At 38.0% G+C, this 19,479-nt stretch overlaps 1 protein-coding gene across 1 annotated transcript in view; it reads left to right on the top strand.

Annotated features, from left to right (window-relative positions):
• Positions 1-19,479, top strand: part of Dtnb (dystrobrevin beta) — a 227,110-nt gene that overhangs the window by 139,589 nt on the left and 68,042 nt on the right. Inside the window, exon 10 of the mRNA XM_076833871.2 lies at positions 16,827-16,904. Within this exon, the coding sequence (XP_076689986.2) occupies positions 16,827-16,904 (78 nt within the window). The remainder of the gene's footprint in view (positions 1-16,826; positions 16,905-19,479) is intronic.

The raw sequence follows: 19,479 nt of genomic DNA, 5'->3' as shown, positions 1-19,479 counted from the left end.
CCATCTTAATTTTAAGTTTTTGAGTCTCTGGACAGGACATGAGGTGTCTTTCCATTTACTTAGACTTTTTGTCTTTCATAATGTTTTATAGTTCTTAACACTTTGATTAAATTCATTTCTAGGTATTTTATTCCTTTTCATGCTATTGTAAATGACATTGTTTTCTTACATTTTATTTTCAGCTTTTTCATTACTGATATGTAGAAACACAACTTATTTTTTTGTGTATTGATCTTAACGTCCTGAGCTTACCTCTAATAATTCTTTTTGTGTGGAATCTTCAGGATTTTCCACGTGAAATCATGTTATCTACTAGTAGAGATAGTTTTACTTCTTCCTTTACCATATGGATATCTTTATTTTTCTTGTCTAATTATTGTGGTGCATCCTCACTCTTGAATGACCATTTGACTGCATTTAGAATCCAGCCAGAAGTTGTTTCCCTTCGTCCTTTGAGGATTTCACTCTTCTGTTAACTCGTAAACTGTTTTGCTGAAGACAGTCTGATTCTTCTTCCTTTCTGTTGAATGTTTCATATTTTGCTGGTAACGTTTTTAGGATTTTCTTTATAGAATTGGTAATCTGGGGTTTTACCATACTCTATCTGGATATAAGCTGTTTAAGTTTTTATGTAATTGAATTTTTGACTTTTTTAATATCCAAGTTTCTTAGTCTCTGGGATATTTGGGCTCCTCGAAATTCCAAGACGTAGACTTTAAAATTATTGGATCTGTCTCTCACGTTTCCTAACTTTTTTTTTTTTTTCGTAGTTTAATCCTCTGTCAGTCTTTAGGTGGTTCAGTTGTTTTTTTGTTTTTTTTTTTTTTTGTAAGTCCATTTGTGGACTTTTTTAAAACTCAATAATTGTGACTTTCACTTTTAAAGTCTCTAATTGGTTATTTTTCAAAACATTTTATGCTCTTATTCTAATATCTAGGGTCCACAGGATAGTTAATATACTCATTTTAAAGACCCTTTCAGATGCTGTTTTGGGAAGGGGGGAGGGGCAAGATTTAAGATCTTCCAGCCCCATGGTGGCCTGCTCTCCTGTGTGTGGCTGATGCCAGCTAGAGTCAGCCTTGCCCAGCACCATGGCTTCCTTTTTATCTTCTTTCATGGTAGACATATTTTCTTTTCTTTTTTCTTTTTTTTTTTTTTAGTTGTTAAGGGACACACAATATCTTTGTTTATTAATTTATTATGTGGTGCCTGAACCAGTGCCTCACATATGCTAAGTAAGCACTCTGCCACTGAGCTAAAGCCCCAACCCCCCTTTTTTTCTCTTAAAGAGAGTTTATTTTTGTTTGTATTCTACTTTTGCATGCATCCATTTATTTTTATATGTTTAAATCCGTTTTCTTTGGTAGAGGAGGCTGAATTCCCAGCATGTGCACAGCCTATCACCTTGAACCAGGAGTTCCTAGAATACTTCTGCAGCTGATTTATAGTTTACTCTCATAGATAGCATTGTCTCCCAACGACTCTGAGGCTTTGGATTTTGTTTGTTTGTTTATAGTACCTGGGACTTGAACCCCAGGGGTGCTGTATTGCTGAATACATCCCCAAACCTTTCTACTTCTGATTGTGTCACAGGGCCTCACTCTGTTGCTAAGACTGGCGATCTTATTTTCCTCAGCCTCCTGAGTACCTGGGATTACAGGCCTGTGCCACCACACCCAGCTTTGATACATGTTTTAATGAAATGCAGGGTGGTTCTTTCACCCCCTGGTAAATTTCCTAATATATGATGATGTTTAAAATTGCTTTTAGATTCTTTTGGCCCAGAAATTAAATACCAAGGCTGACTTAACAGGCAGTTTTGGCCTGAGATGTTCAGTACACATGAGCAGTTCTACCGCTCCTGGTGTTCAGGTGTTGTGTTCTACTGGAGGATCGTTTAGTCTTCAAGACTCCTCTCACTCAAGAATTTTTACCGTTCTGAATGTCCTGTCTGTCTGCTCGCCTTTGGATTCCCTGTCTGGGCATTTGTCCCATTTAAAATTCAGTTTAGGGGCTGGGCATGTGGCTCTAGTGGTAGCGCACTCGCCAAGCATGCATGAGGCACTGGGTTCGATTCTCAGCACCACATAAAAATAAAATAAAGATATAAAAAAAATTTTTTTAAAACTAAAATTCAGTTTAGGTGAGCCCTTCCCCATTGGCACTTTGGGGGTGTCAGCTGATGTGTTGTTCAAAGTAGAAGAGAGCAGTAAGTAAAATAAGAAAAATCTTAGATGTGAAAGGGACTTACTCGCTGTTGAATGGATAGTTCTTGAGCACCCACTGTGTTCCAGTGATGGTCTTAAATACATAGTGTGAACACAGAGCTAGAACAAACCCTGTGGCTCCTGCTCTTGAAGTTTGCAAGCTCTTGAGTAAAATCAGTCAACAAACAACATTAGTTCTATGTAATTGCAAATTTGATAAGTACTATAAAAGAAGGCAACAGGATACTAAGAATATAGCAGGAGATTCTCATTTAAATTTCATAGTCAGGAAAGGACTTCACATAGTTTTAAAATAAGCAATAGAATATTTTATTCATCTGAAATCTGAGGTAGAGCTTCTTACTGAATCAAGGTGGTGCCTCACGGTATTGTTCTGTCCCTTTCTGTCCACCCTGGGTACTGAGTTGCCTCCCGCCATCCCAGGGGCAACATGTGAAGATCCTTGCTTTAGAACCAGCCCCCTCAACTCACTGACAAACAGTTGAGGCACAAAAGATGCATTGTCCCACATCACACAGGTCTCATCATCCGCTTAGTACCAGAGTCGGAACGTGAACCTTTTTCTCCAAAGCTTGTGTTCTTTCATGTCTTTACTGCTCCTTTTTCTCTCTCTCTCTTTTTTTTTTTAAAGAGAGAGTGAGGAGAGAGAGAGAGAGAGAGAGAGAATTTTTTTTTTTTAATATTTATTTTTTAGTTTTCGGCGGACACAACATCTTTGTTTGTATGTGGTGCTGAGGATCGAACCCGGGCCGCACGCATGCCAGGCGAGCGTGCTACCGCTTGAGCCATATCCCCAGCCCTCCTTTTTCTTTCTTGATGCACTTTTATTATAAAATTATGGTATTTCAGGGGCTGGGATTGCTCAGCGGTAGAGCGCTCGCCTAACACGTGCAAGGCCCTGGGTTTGATCCTCAGTACCACATAAAAATAAATAAATAAAATAAAGATATTGTGCCCAGTTACAACTAAAAAAAATTAATTTTTTTAAATTATGGTATTTCAATAATAGATATTCTGTAGTTCTTTTTTTTTCCCATCAAGTTAATTTCACCTATTGTTCAAATGCCCTTTATATTCTGAACTATGTCCCTCTTGTATATTCTTAGAACTTGAAGTCTTGAAAGATATTATTCACTATTTGTTTTATATTTCTGAAATAATAAATCAACTCTTTCATTCTAGTATGTGTATTCACTTTATCTTTTAGGCATTTTTTTACATCAAAGTGTTTAAATTAAAATCAGTGTTAGTCCTGATTTTCCTCACTTCTTTGTTTATCTAAGGAAATAATAGAATTCTTTCCCAGGTATTTAGATGGTTAATGTGGGATTTGTCTTGATTAGCTCTGTTTCAGTGGAAGTGCTTTTATATACTTTATTATTTTGTTTTATTGTGGTGGAAAAGTCCAGAATATAAGTCCTGTGTTTGAATAGAGTTTTTACCTGGGACACTTAGAAAGCTAAGGATGTGGTGAAAATCAAGATGAGCACAGAGGAGGATGGACAGCTTGGGGCCGAAAGACGCGCCAGCCCTGAAGAGTAAGATGCGCATTAATAACAACAGAATTCTTCTCTGGACACCAGCAAACCAATAGAAAGGTGTGACAATACTCAGGTGACTCGAGACAAGTGAGGGCTGAAATGTGAAGGAGGCAGAAGCTAGGCACAGGGGTTTTAAGAGCTGTGGATGAGATGAAAGAACAAGAGACCACAGGATAAGTCTGAGTGGCAGGGACGGTGTCATCAGATCGTCCTGCTAGAGGTGCCTCCTGAAGCTTGCTCAGCAGCTCACGCTGTTGGGCTCTTGTGTTTCAGCTGCCCTCTTGACGAGCTGCCTTTATGAATTAGGGAGCTCTTTTCTTCAAAGGGTTAGATAGACATTGCTGTCCTATTTTTTCATCCTGCTTGTGTTTCTATTAACTTCTCTTCAGCCAAACAATAAAAAATTAAGCCTTGCTCTTCTGCCAGTAGCTACCTCCCTAGGTGGATTGGCAGATGCAGTCTGCAGGTGACTACTACTACTACTTCTTCTTCTTCTTCTTCTTTTTTAATTTTTTATTATTTTTTTTTAGTTGTAGATGGACACAATACCTTTATTTTCTTTATTTCTTATTTTTAATATGGTGCTGAGGATTGAACCCAGTGCCTCACTCTTGTGAGGCAAGTGCTCTATTACTGAGCTACAACCCCAGTCCCTGCACACGACTTCTTATCCCCCAGTTGGCAAAGAAGAAAGGACCTTGGGGAGGTCCTTAAAGTCCCCATCAGGATACATTCGCTGAGTTCACTGAGTCACTGAATGGCAAGACTTGGATTCTGTTGCAGGTGAGTGTTTCCTTTTTAAACTCCGTTGAGTAGCACCTGTGCGCTGCACTGCCTTCCTGTTTGTTGGCTGCATTTGCCTCCTGCATGGGCTTGCTAGCACAGTGCAGACCTGTGTTTCAGACCTGTTCTCCCAAGGTGCTCTGTGAAGTAAACTACCTTGTGGAGAAGAACCCTCAGCGTGTGATTGCTGTTTCCTCAGGGACAGTAGCAGTGTAGTGAGGTAGATGCCAGGGGTATGCAGAAGGAAGCAGCGTTTGCTACAGAACACAGAGGTTGCCAGCTTTTCCTTTTCCTTGCCATTTTATGTTTTTGCTCCTTAGCTGCTGTGTTGAAGATACTCGTGTTCATTTTTGACACGGTGCTAAAGCCCCTGGAACTTTCCAGGGAGTCACTGTATAAGGGACAGCCCACTCTATCCTCCCTGTCTAGTAGAAATACTTCAGACTCAGCCTGTTTTCTGTAGCAATGTATTTGTTTCTATTTTTGAAAACAGATTTCAGTAGTGACTATGTAAATAGGTCGGGAAATGACATTGCATGACAGGTGTCTCTAACTTCTCTGGGAGCAGCAACTTGTGGAAGCATTTAAGTTTTCTTAAATACAGAAGTAAACATCTATATAAAGTAGTATGGACTGCCTCTCTATGTTTAAAGAACAAGGAGAATAAGGAAGAGGAGATTCATTGTTGAAAGGTTTTGAAAATAAAATAGTACATTTCTGTTGATTTGGATATCTGTTTTGTAAGACCCTTGTCTGATTTTTCAACATATTGAACTCATATTAATCTGAGCAATACTATTAATTAGTTAATTTACTGATCATTGTGTCAACTTACAATTCTGTCCTTTTTTAGAGCTAGAGAAAGATACCTGGGTTCCTCTGCAAATATTTAGACCCTGTTTAGTGGTGAAAGTTTAAGAATTCATTTGTGGTAAACCTTTTCTTCCTAAAAAAAAAAAAAAAAACATTAAATAAGGCCCGTACCACAAATAGCTATGTCAAATTGCTATAAACATGTCTGGTGAAAGGCTTTTTTTTTTTTTTTTTTTTTTTTGGTTTGGTTTTTCTTTCTTTCTATTAACAAGTTAATTGTAACCTGTTCAGACTGGTAGTTCATTTTGGAAATTTTGCACTTTTCTCTGTTAATTATTATGAAAGACCAATAGAGTAAAATGTACTTGCTAAAAGTCAGAGAAACCTCATTGTAAATATGTAGCATGATATTTATGCTACATTCACAGTAGCAGTAGTTATTTTTTAACCTTTGACTTTCCCAAAAGATGGTTTGCCTTATTTGTTTAACTTCTTGCTTCAGTAGGTAAACGTGGAACCTGCCTTGACAATAGGAGGTGATTTGTCATTGCTCAGAAGAAAACTTCACTCTAGTCTAGGAAGAAGAGGTGCTCTGCACTTGACCTAACTGTTGGCTCCAGTCAGAGTGCTCTTTGAGAGAAGGATGAATCATAGCAATAAAAGGAATTTAGAATCTGCCCTCCTTAATATTTCACCAATAAAATCAACATTATAAATCACTATAAATCCCATGTGTCCTCTTCATCATAATCAATAAGCTGGCTTGACTAGTCAAATATATGTTGTTTTCAAATGTATTTTGGTTACATTTGGGGTCCATGTATAGGTCTATTAAATTTTGAAGAAAAACTAACACATCCTGAAGCCTTATGCAGCAGAAATATCTGTGTCCTGGATGCTGCCATCTTTTGAGGAAAGTTAATCTAAGTGAACATTTTTTGTTGATTTGGTCTGCAGCTTTCCTTTTCTCTGGGAGAAGAGCTCAAGTTGGGCTCAAATGAAGCAAGAACAGTTTGCTGGAGAGGTTCACAGGTCTCTCTGGAGACCTGATCCTCTTCCAATTTCAGTGTGTTTTTCTTTAACCCACCAAGGCCCAAAATTGTCATATATTATACTGAGCTTAAATATCTATTGTTGTTGTGACAATTATGAAAACGATTAGATTATAAACTTTTTGAGAGCAAGGACAGTCTTCAACTTGTTTAATTTTGTGTTTTCCCCAAAGCTAGCAGTGCTAGTTGTGATAAGCATGGATTTTTGTTTGTTTGTGTTTTGAGACTCTTATTTATTTAAAGGGAGCTTATAATCAGAGGAGTTTCCTGTAGATGCTGACATTTCAGCATGTGCCACAGAGGATAGGTCAGAGTTATTGCCTGGACTGATGGTGGAGCTGTGGGATATTGGGCAGAAACATTCTTGTTAAGCCTGAACAGCTGTGAGCTCTATTAGACACTGACCCAAAACAAGAGCTTGGCAAAGGTAACAGCAAGTGTCCTAATGAAATTCCAGTATCCTGGAAGCCACCCACCCCCCTACCCTTGGTGAAATTTGTTATGGATTTAGTTATCAGTTATGATACTTAGTTCTTCCTCTTTTTTTTTCGTTAGTGACTTCAAGTTAGATTTGAAGCCAGTCATCCTAAATTAGGGCAGTTTTTCTCAACTTGAGAATGTATTGTTCCCCTGAGAACTCTGATCTGAAAAATTTGGTTAATACAGAGATGCCTGAATTAGGAGGGTGGATCTATGGATTAGATCCCTTCTATGGCTTTAGAACCAGATAAAAATCGGTTCCAATATTGGTTCTACCATATACTCTTGAACACATTGATTATCCTCTTTCATTTTCATTTCCTTATTTGTGAAATGGGAATCCCACCATGAGTAGCAGCAAGGATTCAGATGTGTGTCTGAAGGGCCTGACTGAGCACAGATGCATTGCTCATGCTCCACAGATGCAGACATTACTTCCAGTTCTCCCCAGGGTTCTCCAAGTGAAGAAATGTAGGCAGATAACACAACTCTCTTCACTGTTAACTTCATAGGATTTTTCATATTCTTTTATTGTATTCATCTTTGATTATATCAAATGAAATAACTAGACTAAGTCATAATGTTTTTAAATGTTTCACATGATTTTGATTGTAAATTATTGTCAAGCATGATTTGATCCGAAAATCACCATATATTACACTGAGCTTAAGTATCTATTGTTGCTGTGACAATTATGAAAATGATTGGACAAAAACTTCTTTTTTATTTTAATTTTTTTGTAGTTGTAGATGGACAGAATACCTTTATTTTATTTGTTTATTTTTATATGATGTTGAGGATTGAACCCAGTGCCTCATGCATGCTAGGCAAATGCTCTACCACTGAGCCCCAGCCCCAGCTTCAGGACTGTAAACTTCTTGAGGGCAATGATAGTCTTCAACTTTGTGTTTTCCCCAAAGCTAGCAGTGCTAGGTGTGATAAGCATAGATTTTTGTTTGTGTTTTGAGGCTCATATTTATTTAAATGGAGCTTATAATCAGGAGTTTCCTGGAGATGCTGAAGTTTCAGGAGCTGTTTTTCTGATAAGAGATGTGAGAATTTTGGCAAGTCTGTGAAGAAGGACATTCCAGGAAGGGGACCTGGGAGAAGAGCTCAAGGCAGGGGCTCAAATGAAGCAAGAACAGTTTGCTGGAGAGATGGGCTGGAATAGTTCACTGGGTAAAAGAATGAGGAAGTCTATAATTGTGGGCTTTGCATTCATTTTATTTTAAACTATGATAAAATCTGCCACATGACTTAATAGTGTGATCCAAGTGAGTCAGGAAGACAGTCTTAACATGGGGGGCTAGAGTTGTGTCTCAGTGGTAAAGCATTTGCCTCGCACAGGTGAGCCACTGGGTTCGATCCTCAGCACCACATAAAAATAAATAAAGATATTGTGTTCATCTACAACTAAAAAATATTTAAAAAAAAAAAAACAGTAACATGGGGGGGCTGGGGTTGTGGCTCAGCGGTAGAGTACTTGCCTAGCATGTGTGAGGCCCTGGGTTCAATCCTCAGCACCATATGAAAATAAATAAATAAAATAAAAGGTATTGTGTCCAACTACAACTAAAAAAATAAATATTAAAAAGGTAACGGGGCCTAGGATTGTAGCTTAATGGTAGCACACTTCCCTAGCATGTGTGAGGCACTGAGTTCGATTCTTAGTACCGCATATAAATGAGTAAAATAAAGTTCCATCAACAACTAAAAATATATATAAATAAATAAAAATTTTTAAAAGTATCATAGGTATCTAGATTCTAGTCAAAATAGCTGGCTATAAAAAATGTAATGAGATTAAATGTATTAACTACATGGTTACCCCCTATGAAAAGCATTATTGTGAGGAGTACAAAAAAGAAGTAATCACAAAAATGAAAGCATTGGGGCATAATAAAATCTGTTTGTATGTACACTAACAGTAATAAACAGACCAAAAATCTGCTAAGAATGCCCAAGTACACGGCTGACAGACAGCTATCCAGGTGAGAGTGAATTGCAGGACAGTAACCCATCTCTACAACTAAAAATATGCTCTGGTGGAAAGAGCAAGCTAATGTGCAAACCATGTGAAGGGCAGGTGTAACAGCTGAAATCCCATGGCCTCCTACAGAAGAGGTTCTGTCCACAGGCCTCAGGAGAAGGGCTAGCTCTGACCGGTGCCCAAGATCTCGCCCCAACCCCAGGCTTCAGAGTGGGCTTTGTGCATTTATTCCTTTGCCCATTTTCATGTAGAAGTCTTGCTTAAACAACATTGATAACATATGTTCACATTCTTGGTTAGAGTCTTAGGCAGACAGTGCTTGCCCCTGGATCTAAATCAACTCAGAAAGCCAAAGCAAGTCACAACACTTACTATTGGTCCTATGCCCAGTGTTAAGTTTGCATTTCTTTTTAAGTCAGCAGTCTGACTGATATAATAGTTAACTGTTCATTAAATGAATATATGCTGTTAGACTGAGATTAAGAACCTAGAAAATCTTTGAAGTTATGATTATATTTTAAAGTTATCCTAATAAACTGGAAACATGTTTTTGAAGGAAACAATTTATTCTGTCTTACCTAGTTTTCCTTGGGGCAGCCTGGCAATAATTAAAAATGAGAGCTCAAACAAGTTGATTTGAATGTGGATAGGCATTTATAATACAGTATTTTAATGGTGTGATGGGGAAAAAATAAATCACCAAAAACTATACTCTATGACTGTTATTGTTTTACCTTTCTATGGAAAGGTTACAAGAATTATTATTGTGCTGCCAATTTTAATTTATAAACTTAAGTAAACAGCCTTAAGGTTTTTCCCGAAGTGACTCTATTATCATGACTGACAACACACTCCGGAGCCTCACTGCCTGGTTCAATACTAGTTATTCCATAATTTGTCCTTGTGACCACAAGAACATTACTTCTTTCCATGCCTCAGTTTCTCCATCTGTAAAATAAGAATAATGGTTTCTACCTTTTGGGGTTGTTAAATGAGTGAATCCCTGGAAAATAGTCACACTGAGTCTGACACATATTAAATGTTCAGTAAATATTGCTGGTGTTATTAAAGACACATTCCATTGCTGATTCTATTACTAAGTCCCAGATGGTAGAATAGAAGGAAAAAAATAACATATATCAAGTAGTTGACACAGAGTTAAATAGAGAGGAATACACTGTCTGCGATTCGAGGGCTGGGGGAGGCCTACTCTAGCTGGAAACACTGTGGACACATCTACCAAATACAACAGCTTATAATGTCAGGGTTCCATTCATGGAGAACAGTCTCACCAAAGTGAAATATAACAGAAAAATGACACTCTGTACTCTCCACACTACTGTATATTCCACACATGGTGTGACTCATGATCAACAAATATTACTGAGTACCTACACCATGACTCATACCATGAATGCTGTGTACTTAATATATAACAGTTTTTTAAAAAATCACATAAATTTCTACAGTCTAAGAGAATAGATAATCCAGAATGATCCGAGGTGTTTTCTTTACCTCCTTTCCTGAGGGACGGTGGTGGGAGGATGCTGGGAGGTTGTACACCTTGGGATCTACTCAGACTGTTTTACTGGGCTTCTTCAGGAATTGAAGTCGTACAGCACCATCTCACATGTGTGAGTGTGCATGCACGTCTGTGTTTTGTATTACACTTTAAGTTTGCTTTCTTAATAACAAAAACAATATAGGTTCACTTTACAAAACTTGACTCAGTGTCATTATAGGTTATTTTTTTTTTCCTGTTTTCCCCTGTACTTTGTAAATTTTTTTTTCTTACATTAAGCACCTTTCTCTCTGGAAAAAAAAATTAAAAAGTTGGAAAATCAGGCAAGTATAGGAAAAGTATAAGCAAGCAGGAGAAATTGCTCACAGTTCCACTTAGCATTTTGGCCTTATGCTTCTTATATTACTCAGCTGAGACCATGGTGTGTGTATGTGTGAATAGTTGTGTCTTATGTTATAGGGCTGCTGTGAAGACACATGGTATACTTACAGCTCTAAAGAGTGTCTGAACGGTAGATACCAATATTCAATAATTGTTAGCTGTTCCCTAATTTTCTTGCCCTTTTTTCTCATACATGCTGGGAAAGCTCCACCACTGAACTACACCCTCAGCCCTCGGCTTCCTTTTTTTTTTTTTTTAACCTCCTTCAGGCTAAGCACTTTTCCAAGAAATTAAGAACTCTTCACAGCATTATTTTTCAATAACAGCAAAATACCCTATGATTATGGACATACCATTGTTTTCTTTTCCTTTCCCCATAGTGAATATTTTGTCTGCTTCCAAATTATCATAAATACTACTTCTCTGATTATTTGTTAAAGTAAATCTTTTATTTACTATAAATTATTTCTGATTAATTCCTTGGAATAAATTCCTAGAAGAATTCCTGATTCAAAAGTATTTGAACACTATTTAAGGTCTTGATGGATGTATTGCCAAATTGGCTCGTCGTTTTATTTTCTCTCTTGACTACTAGTAAAGTAAATGAAGGACCTAAGTCAAAATCCTCTCCAGTGCTAAAGATTTCCTTTTTAAAAAATCATTATTTCTATGAGGGAAAATGTTTGGTAATTTTTAATATGAATCTCTTTTGAGTTATTTGTGTTACTTCTTTTTAAAGATATATATCCATTTTATATATTTGTTTGATTAAAATACTAATTGTTTTCTTATAAATCTGTGTGAATTCCTTACTATATCATGATTATTTCTTTTATGAATTTTTCTTCTCTAAGTTTTCATTTTTTAAATTTTGATCCCCAGAAATTAGCACAGTACTAACCACTTCATAGAAACACAGAAATTCAAAAATGAATCAAATATACACTTGCATATAATCTGTCCTGGAAGATTTTTAGCTACCTCTTTTTTTTTTTTTTTTTTTTTTTTTAACCCCCTATTGGGGACTGAACTCAGGGCCTCACACGTACTCAGCAAGTGCTCTACCACTGAGCTACATCCCCAACCCTTTGTTCTAGAAGATCTTTAAAGGCACAAGTTCTTTATCATCTAGTCTTAGATTCGAATTTTAAAACCTTAAGAGAGATTTTGTGGAAATTTTTATTTAGAATTATTGTATATTCCAGAACATCCACCAGAAGGAATTTGAATAGTGTGGTCCTAAGAGAGTGCCTTCGTCTCTTTGATGTTGTTATATAACAGAATATCTGAGACTGTGTAATGCATCAAAAATAAGCGTGTGTTTGTTTTAGGGTTCTGGAGGCTGGGAAGTCAGAGCACAGTGCCAGCCTCTGGCAAAGGCCCTCGAGTGTCATCCCCTGGTGGAAGGTGCAAGCACCAGTGCAAGCATGGGCCCCACCCTCTTGTCAACCCACTCCCACCATGCTAATCCACTCCTGCCGTGATGGCATTAATCACTGCTTGAGGGGACCTCCTCTTTAAACACCTTGATGGCAGTTAAATTTTAACATGAATTTTAGAGGAGACTTAAACATAGCAGAGAACTACATGAAAGTGGTTTGTGCCAGTAAACTAAATTTTCACTTTATAGGAGAGAGGGGTCTTCCCAATAACTGGAAGCTTTGTATCTGTTATCTAAGTCACCTTCCCAAACCTATCCTGTCCCACCTAGAAACAATAAATAAAGTGTGCCTCTCTAGTGTTCATAATACTCAAAGAATTGGTACCATTTAAGATACTCTAATATTTTCAAATTGACTTTTCACCTAGTTTACATTCTCCTATTTCCATCTGCTTTCTAGACATCCAGTTACCTGTGTTTGTCAGTGGCACTAGAGAGTCTACAGTTTCACAGCTAAAATCCTGTTCACCCTTACCTTCCTGCTTATTCTGTGTCCACTACCTAGTTCAGATATTGATACCTCTACCTCCCCCACAGCCAGGTAAAAATTCCATTATCCTTCACTCCCTAACCCTGTATTCTTATGCAGTCACCATGTCTTATGTCTGTCTGACTCCAGCAATATCTTTCCTTTTGTCTCTACCCCATTTCACTACCACTGTCCACCTCATAAGCCCTAGTCTGGACAATTGCCATAAGACCTTACCTGGTCTCATAGCTTCCATTCCCTCCTCCTTCCAAATCCACCCTACATTAATGATTTTTAGTTGGAAGTGCTTTAGAAAGACTGTCCTTGCCTCTAAAGCTTCAGACCTGCTAAATTGAGGGTAGAGTTTGGGCATCTTGCTTTATAAAAAGCTTCCCAGATGTTTTTTTGTGCATAACCCTGATAAACCAGTATCCCACAACTCCTATAATTATCTTTTTAAAAAACTCAACTATAATCATATCATTCTTTAAATTAAAAACATTCAATTCTTCCCCCTCTCCATCTAATATAAAGTCTAGCTGTCTTAGCTTATGAGAGAACAAGCCTGGCTATCACCACCTTTCCAGGTGCATTTTCACTTACCTCCTTCAGGCCCTTTGAGTCTTATCAAGTGAGTTAGACCCAGTGTGCCGTGCACTTTTGCATTTCTGTGCCTTTTTACATACCATTTCCATCTCAGGTCACTTGGCTTTTTTCTGCATCTGGAAAACTCCCCATTACTTCACCTCTGGGGACCTTCCCTGACTCCCCCTCATTTCTCCAGGCAGCATGTGCCCGGCTCATTGGACATGAAAACGTTCAACTATGTCTTCATGAAGATTTCTTTTAAGCCTGAAATAGTTTTTTGGTGTATTACGTCTTCTAAGAATGCATTGGAGCTACTGGCTTTCCCTGCAAACTGTGGCTCTTCAGGATTCTGCCTGTGCTGGCTCTGCTGCACTCACTCTTGGGTATTGTGATTATTTGTTTGCAGATCTGTCTCCATATCTGTATAGTTAGGTCACTGAGATAAAGGTCTTTCTTATCTTGCACAGGCTTTCAGGAAGTGTGTTTCTTATCCTTTGATTAAGAAGCAAGCACTTTACCAACTGAGCTATATCCCCAGCCCCTCTCCAAGCCTTTTAAAAGCCACCTCTTGTGACTAGTGAGTTACTTACCACCTTCTACCTATTCACCCATCTGCTTTTATGCCTCATTTTTTAAAAACAAAACATATCTTTTTAACAAAGAAGGAGCCTCCCAAACTATGGTAGCCTTTTTGTAGTGTGGAATTCATAGATGGAACTTGTTACTGTCTAAAAGTATCCTGTTAGATCTTCACTAAAGGAGGACATGGACCAGCTAGGGATGTGTTGGGAGTATTCAGGTGGGTTTTAATATTAAAGATCAAAAAACCCATCTGATTTTGCTAATTCTACTGTCTTATAAGTTTCCATAACTTATATTCTTAATGGCTATTTCATTATATATTCTTTTTTTTTTTTTGGTATCAGGGATTGAACCCAGGGCACTTAACCACCAAGCCACATCCCCAGCCCTATTTTACATTTTATTTAGAGACAGGGTCTTTCCAAGTTGCCTGGCTAAGTTACTGAGGCTGGCTTTGAATTCACAATCCTTCTGCCTCAGCCTCCTGAGCTGCTTGGGATTACAGGCATGCATTTGCTCAACTCATTGGACATGAAGATGTTTTCAACTATGTCTTCATGAAGATTTTTTTCTTTTAAGCCTGAAATCCTTTTCGGTGTATTGCATCTTCTAAGAATGCATTGGAGCTGTTGGTTTTCCCTGTAAACTATGGCTCTGGAGAAGATACTATACTAAAGACCTTGATGTTTGCAAAGGCCACTTCCATTTTGGTTTGCAAACACAAACTTATCTCTAGCAAAACATATTAGAAGTCAAGAAAGGTTATGCCGCTTGGAGGAAGTTCTGCTGAGTTTACAGAATACAATGTAATCATTACTGCCTAGTATTGAATATTAGAGAAAAGGTTTCTCTGTGTGTTAAAATGATAGTTGAACATTATATTTGCTGAGATGGAGGTGATTATAAAGACTTGTAACATCAGATGAAACAGAATGCTACAAATCATAAAATTTTATCATGTGGATCCATGTTAAAGGAATTTTAAAAAATTCTTATTGTCTTATTTCTCTGAGGATATCAGAAAGGAAATTGAATACAATAGTGTCCATAATATTGAAATGATCTGGGTAACTGTGTTAGTTCTGAAAGCAACATGAGAGTGTTCTTATCTTATTTTGGAAATGGATTGCTAATAATAATGTACTCAAGAAGCAAAGCCATTCTATTTCAAGACCAGAAAATTTCTAGTGCCCTTAAGCATGAAAAGCTGTTCTGCTGAATTTGTTACTTCTCCTTGATTCAGCTGGACAATTGATTTAAAAGAACCAGAGGCAAAATTAGAAATTTAGAACTAAAAGTAAGCTAATCTGTTTTCTCTTCCATCATTAGTCAACCTAAAACAATTGATGTGTTGATTATAACTCACAACATAAATAGGCTTGAAAGTTTGGGTATCTGTCTGAATGACGGGTAGTCAAATAGTTGGGAATTGAACTCTAGCCAGGAAGGCATATTTCTGTTCTGAATGTCTTACTTAGGGACTTGTCACCCAAGGGAAGCAATGTAGAACAATAAGCATGGTACTGTGGCTTAAAAATCAAGAGACCTCAATCTGTTCTCTGCAAATTGCTTTCCATTTTGGATCCTCTCTGTTAAATGGGATGTCATTTTTTTAAAAATCTCCCTACCCAGAAATGAATTTTTTTTTTTTTTTTAGAAAATAGGAGTGCATTGTAGATGGAGAGAGAGAAACTCCTCTTTATACCCTGGGTTCCTTGGCTCTCCCTGAAGTATTTCCCTGAGTCTTTATTTGAATGTAGTAGAAAACATGCAAAACAATAGGTGACATCCTTTATTTTAATTTATTTAAAATATTTATTTACTATGTATCTTTCGTTTTAGGTGGATACATTAGTTTGCTTTTATGTGGTGCTGAGGATTGAACCCAGTGCCTCATGCGTGCTAGGCGAGTGCACTACCACTGAGCCACCACCCCAGCCCCAGGTGACGTCCTTTAACACTCATTAGCCATTGCTAAGTATAGCCTCCAAGAGCAGTGTACTAATCATCACGTCTCTCAAAAGTAAGGAGAATTCAGCACCTACATAAGAGGACTTTTTGGCTTTACTTTCCTGCTTTTGAGGGACTAGTCTTTCTGAGAAGTACTTCTTTCAGTTTAGGAGTGAAACTGACAGATTTCCCAAGAAGAAAGTAGTTGTCATGTTCCAGATGTAAGTCAGAAACCTTTTGTAGCTGTGCCCCTAGAGAGGGAGAAGCATTGGAGTGGCCTGAAGTTTTCGATGACAGACTCTTTTTGATAAGTCTGTATTCATTCACTCTGCACTTTCGCAAGAGGAAGGAATGGGATTTGAGTATAGAAATCCAACCCTGGAAGACAAATTATAAAAATGCTTGCTTTTACATTTAAATTTGAGTAGGTCACAAAAGACAGCGTTCTAATTGAAGTATAGGTATAAAATTTGGATTATTAAGATTCTAGTACAGGATTAATAAAACTTTGCTTCAGAGTCTTATTTTTAAATTTTGTGTTTAACCACTTAATTGTTTACGTAATAGAGTTTGCAAACTAAGTGTGAGGGAGAACAGTGAGCTGTAAACAAATCTCAAGAAAAGTGCATGCCTCGATGTCGAGAACTTTGTGATACACTTGCCAAACACTTGGCAGTCCTCTACATAACATGTAGAGAAATTAATCAAAATTAAGTAGCAGACTTCACATCCTTGTGCACTAAAACCACAAGCAAAACCCACTGAGGTTCCACTGGTTGTGGTGGTGGTATAATTTGTTGTTCCCCTGGTACTTTGTAGCCCTGCAGCCCTAAGGCCTTGCAAGAGAGAACCCCTTCTTGATGGATTTATGTAGGCTGGAGGTCTCTCTTTCCATGGTGCCACTGTGCCTGTCAGCAGGGATAATTGGTTCCTTTGCCCTTGTCATTCTTGTTTCTCTAGTTGTGTTGGTAACTATTAACATAAACCTAAATGTGTTTTCTTTCAGCCCTCCTCGCCCTCTGACCAATATGAATGACACCATGGTTAGCCACATGTCCTCTGGAGTGCCCACCCCCACCAAGAGGTATGTGTGTCTTGTGCCTAAGAGTTGGGAACAGTCCCCTGCCACTGATTTGCAACGGCCCCCTTGGAAACAAGGCATTCCACAGGGCAGAGAGGACAGCTTTCTATCTCCCCCTTTGAGTGTCTTTTAGTATTATTTCTGCTTTCATCTTCCTCTTTTTCCCCTAGTGACTCATACATATAGCAATTGAAGTTGGCTCTGAGTAGTGCCTCAGGTGGAAACTTCATTGTGACAAGCAGCAAACACTGTGTCAGAGCAAATTAGGCACATTTGAGATCTTTTATTAACACTAAACAGTATTTTAATAATCACAAGTTTCAAAATTTTGCATTTGATATAAGTGTCAAAGATCATCCCTGCTTCTGATAGACTATGTAAATTGAACTACAACCTTATACAATGTTTTCATAAGTCATTCTGTATATGATTCATAAACATTTAAGTTGAAAAGCCTAAATCCTTCTCTCTCAGTTATACAATTCTCTAAAGAATTCACTTTAGAGTCCTTCAAGGAACAAGACCTCAGTACTCTTTTCTCTCTTTTAAAATTTCCTCTTCTCTGAAATTCTCTTAGAACCTAAAGGAACTGTATAAAACAGCATGCTTTCTACTTAAGTTAAGCTTTTCCATGACCAGAGCAATGCAGAAACTCCCTCAAGGGCACACCATTAAAGAATTCTCTCTGGTAGTTATCACTCAATAAGAAAAAGCCACAAAGACATCCCAGCCCACCTAGCATGACTTTCCTGGAAGAAAACAATTTGTGCCATATGTGCCATTTGCTTTGGATTAATTCAGCTGCAGAAATGTCACTAATTAATAATATTTTGACTTAATTTATAATACTGGTGTTTGTTCCTATTGGCTAAAACTAGAGCAACATTTCTCAAACCCACCTGATGAGAAGACTTTCCTCAGGGCACTTGTTTAAAATATGCTTTTCTGGGACTACATCAGACCCCATAGATGAGAACCTCAAAGGACAGCATCCTGAGCAGTTTCATTTTTAACAAACATTCCAGGTGTTTCTCTCCAACAAGCAGGTTAGGGAAATGACCTTAGAAGGAAGCAAGAGACCAATGTGTAGGCTACCCTGGAAGAGAGGATTTAGGGACTGAATAAATCAGAGGAACTTTGATATAGCTCTATCTTTGTAGAGACTTAGGACCCTGTCCAGGTAAGAGTCCCTGCCTACAGCCCCACTGGGACATTCCTAGCAGGGCAGCAGCCAGTCTCCCCCTCCGCAGAGCCACATGGTGCTGTGCACTGGGTCCCAGACTTTGGAGCCAGACTGCCTGAGTTTGGATCCTAGCTCTCTCCTGACGTGAACACGTATTTTAGCTTCAATTTTTCTGAATCTGTGACATGGGGGTCCTCTTTATCTATAAGAGTTTATCCTCTGTATTCCTTGGCTCTCCCTGAAATATTTATTTCTACTTGTGGATTCTTGTAAAGATTTAATATATTGTCTTTATTGGAAATAAACTGAAAGGAAAGAACCAGCAAGTAGAAGATGAGAATGACAAATGGATGATGCCCCCTCAAGGAGGAACAGGAAACGTGTGGAAGAATACAGCGCAGTCAGACCGCTCCCACTACCTGCTGCCACCTCATTTTTATTTCTGTCAAGGGTTAAAAAATGCTTTCCATTCTGTTTGTTCAGCGTGTGGAGATGTTTTGTTTTGACATATATTATCCTAGAAGGGTAACAGGTAAACATCAGAACATCAATTCCGGGTAGTCACCAGTTGCTAGAAATTTTAGGTTAGGGCAGATGTTATCATTTGAACTTTTTTTCTTCAATGTGTACTTCATATGAAAAAGCCATTTTTAAAGGCAAGAAGATGCCACAGTGTGAATGCAGTTCCTGAACTGTGTACGTGACCGAGAAAAAAGGCGATTATACTGTGATGGTATTAATGGCCTTCTGACTGGGAGTTGTGGTAGTGTTATCAGTTTATCTAAAAAAGAAGTAGAATGATAAAAACTGCAATCTGCTGGCTTTTTAGATAGAGAGGAGCAGAGATATTAGAGAAACTGAGAAATGAGGCAGATGAGACTGTTTTAGTCAAAAACTAACCATCCGTGAACTCAGCTACCGATCTTCTTACCTGTGAAGTGGGGGAAATAGAATTTGGTTGAAAAGCGGGAATTAATGACGGTTTCAGGAAAAAAAATGGCTTGTTTGAATTTTTGAGAATCTCTCCAAGTCAGTATAGGAATTGTTGATTCTCTTTTTTTTTGTTGTTGTTGTTTGGTTTTGGTTTTGGTTTTTTAAGACAGAAAAGTGGCGTAGTTGAAAATTAACACATCATCTATGGAATGGCAGGGTCCTCAGTGTTGACAGATTCCCAAGGCCCGTCTGGGCCTGGGCAGACTGCCAGTTTTCAGCTGTTTTGGGGTTTGGATTAGATTCCACCTCCACTCAAGCATTTAAGGTAAACTTTCCACCAATTCAAACTCCAATTAGTACAAACAGAACGCTTGAGTATTTCCAAGCCCATACTTAAAAATCCAAGTTTGAAAAACTGAAGTTGATAGAAGCATAGAAACAGAGCGTTTCCTCCTCATTGCA

The sequence above is a fragment of the Callospermophilus lateralis genome, chromosome 14 (assembly GCF_048772815.1).
Source record: "Callospermophilus lateralis isolate mCalLat2 chromosome 14, mCalLat2.hap1, whole genome shotgun sequence".
Taxonomy (NCBI): domain Eukaryota; kingdom Metazoa; phylum Chordata; class Mammalia; order Rodentia; family Sciuridae; genus Callospermophilus; species Callospermophilus lateralis.
This window is presented reverse-complemented; position numbering and strand designations above follow the sequence as displayed.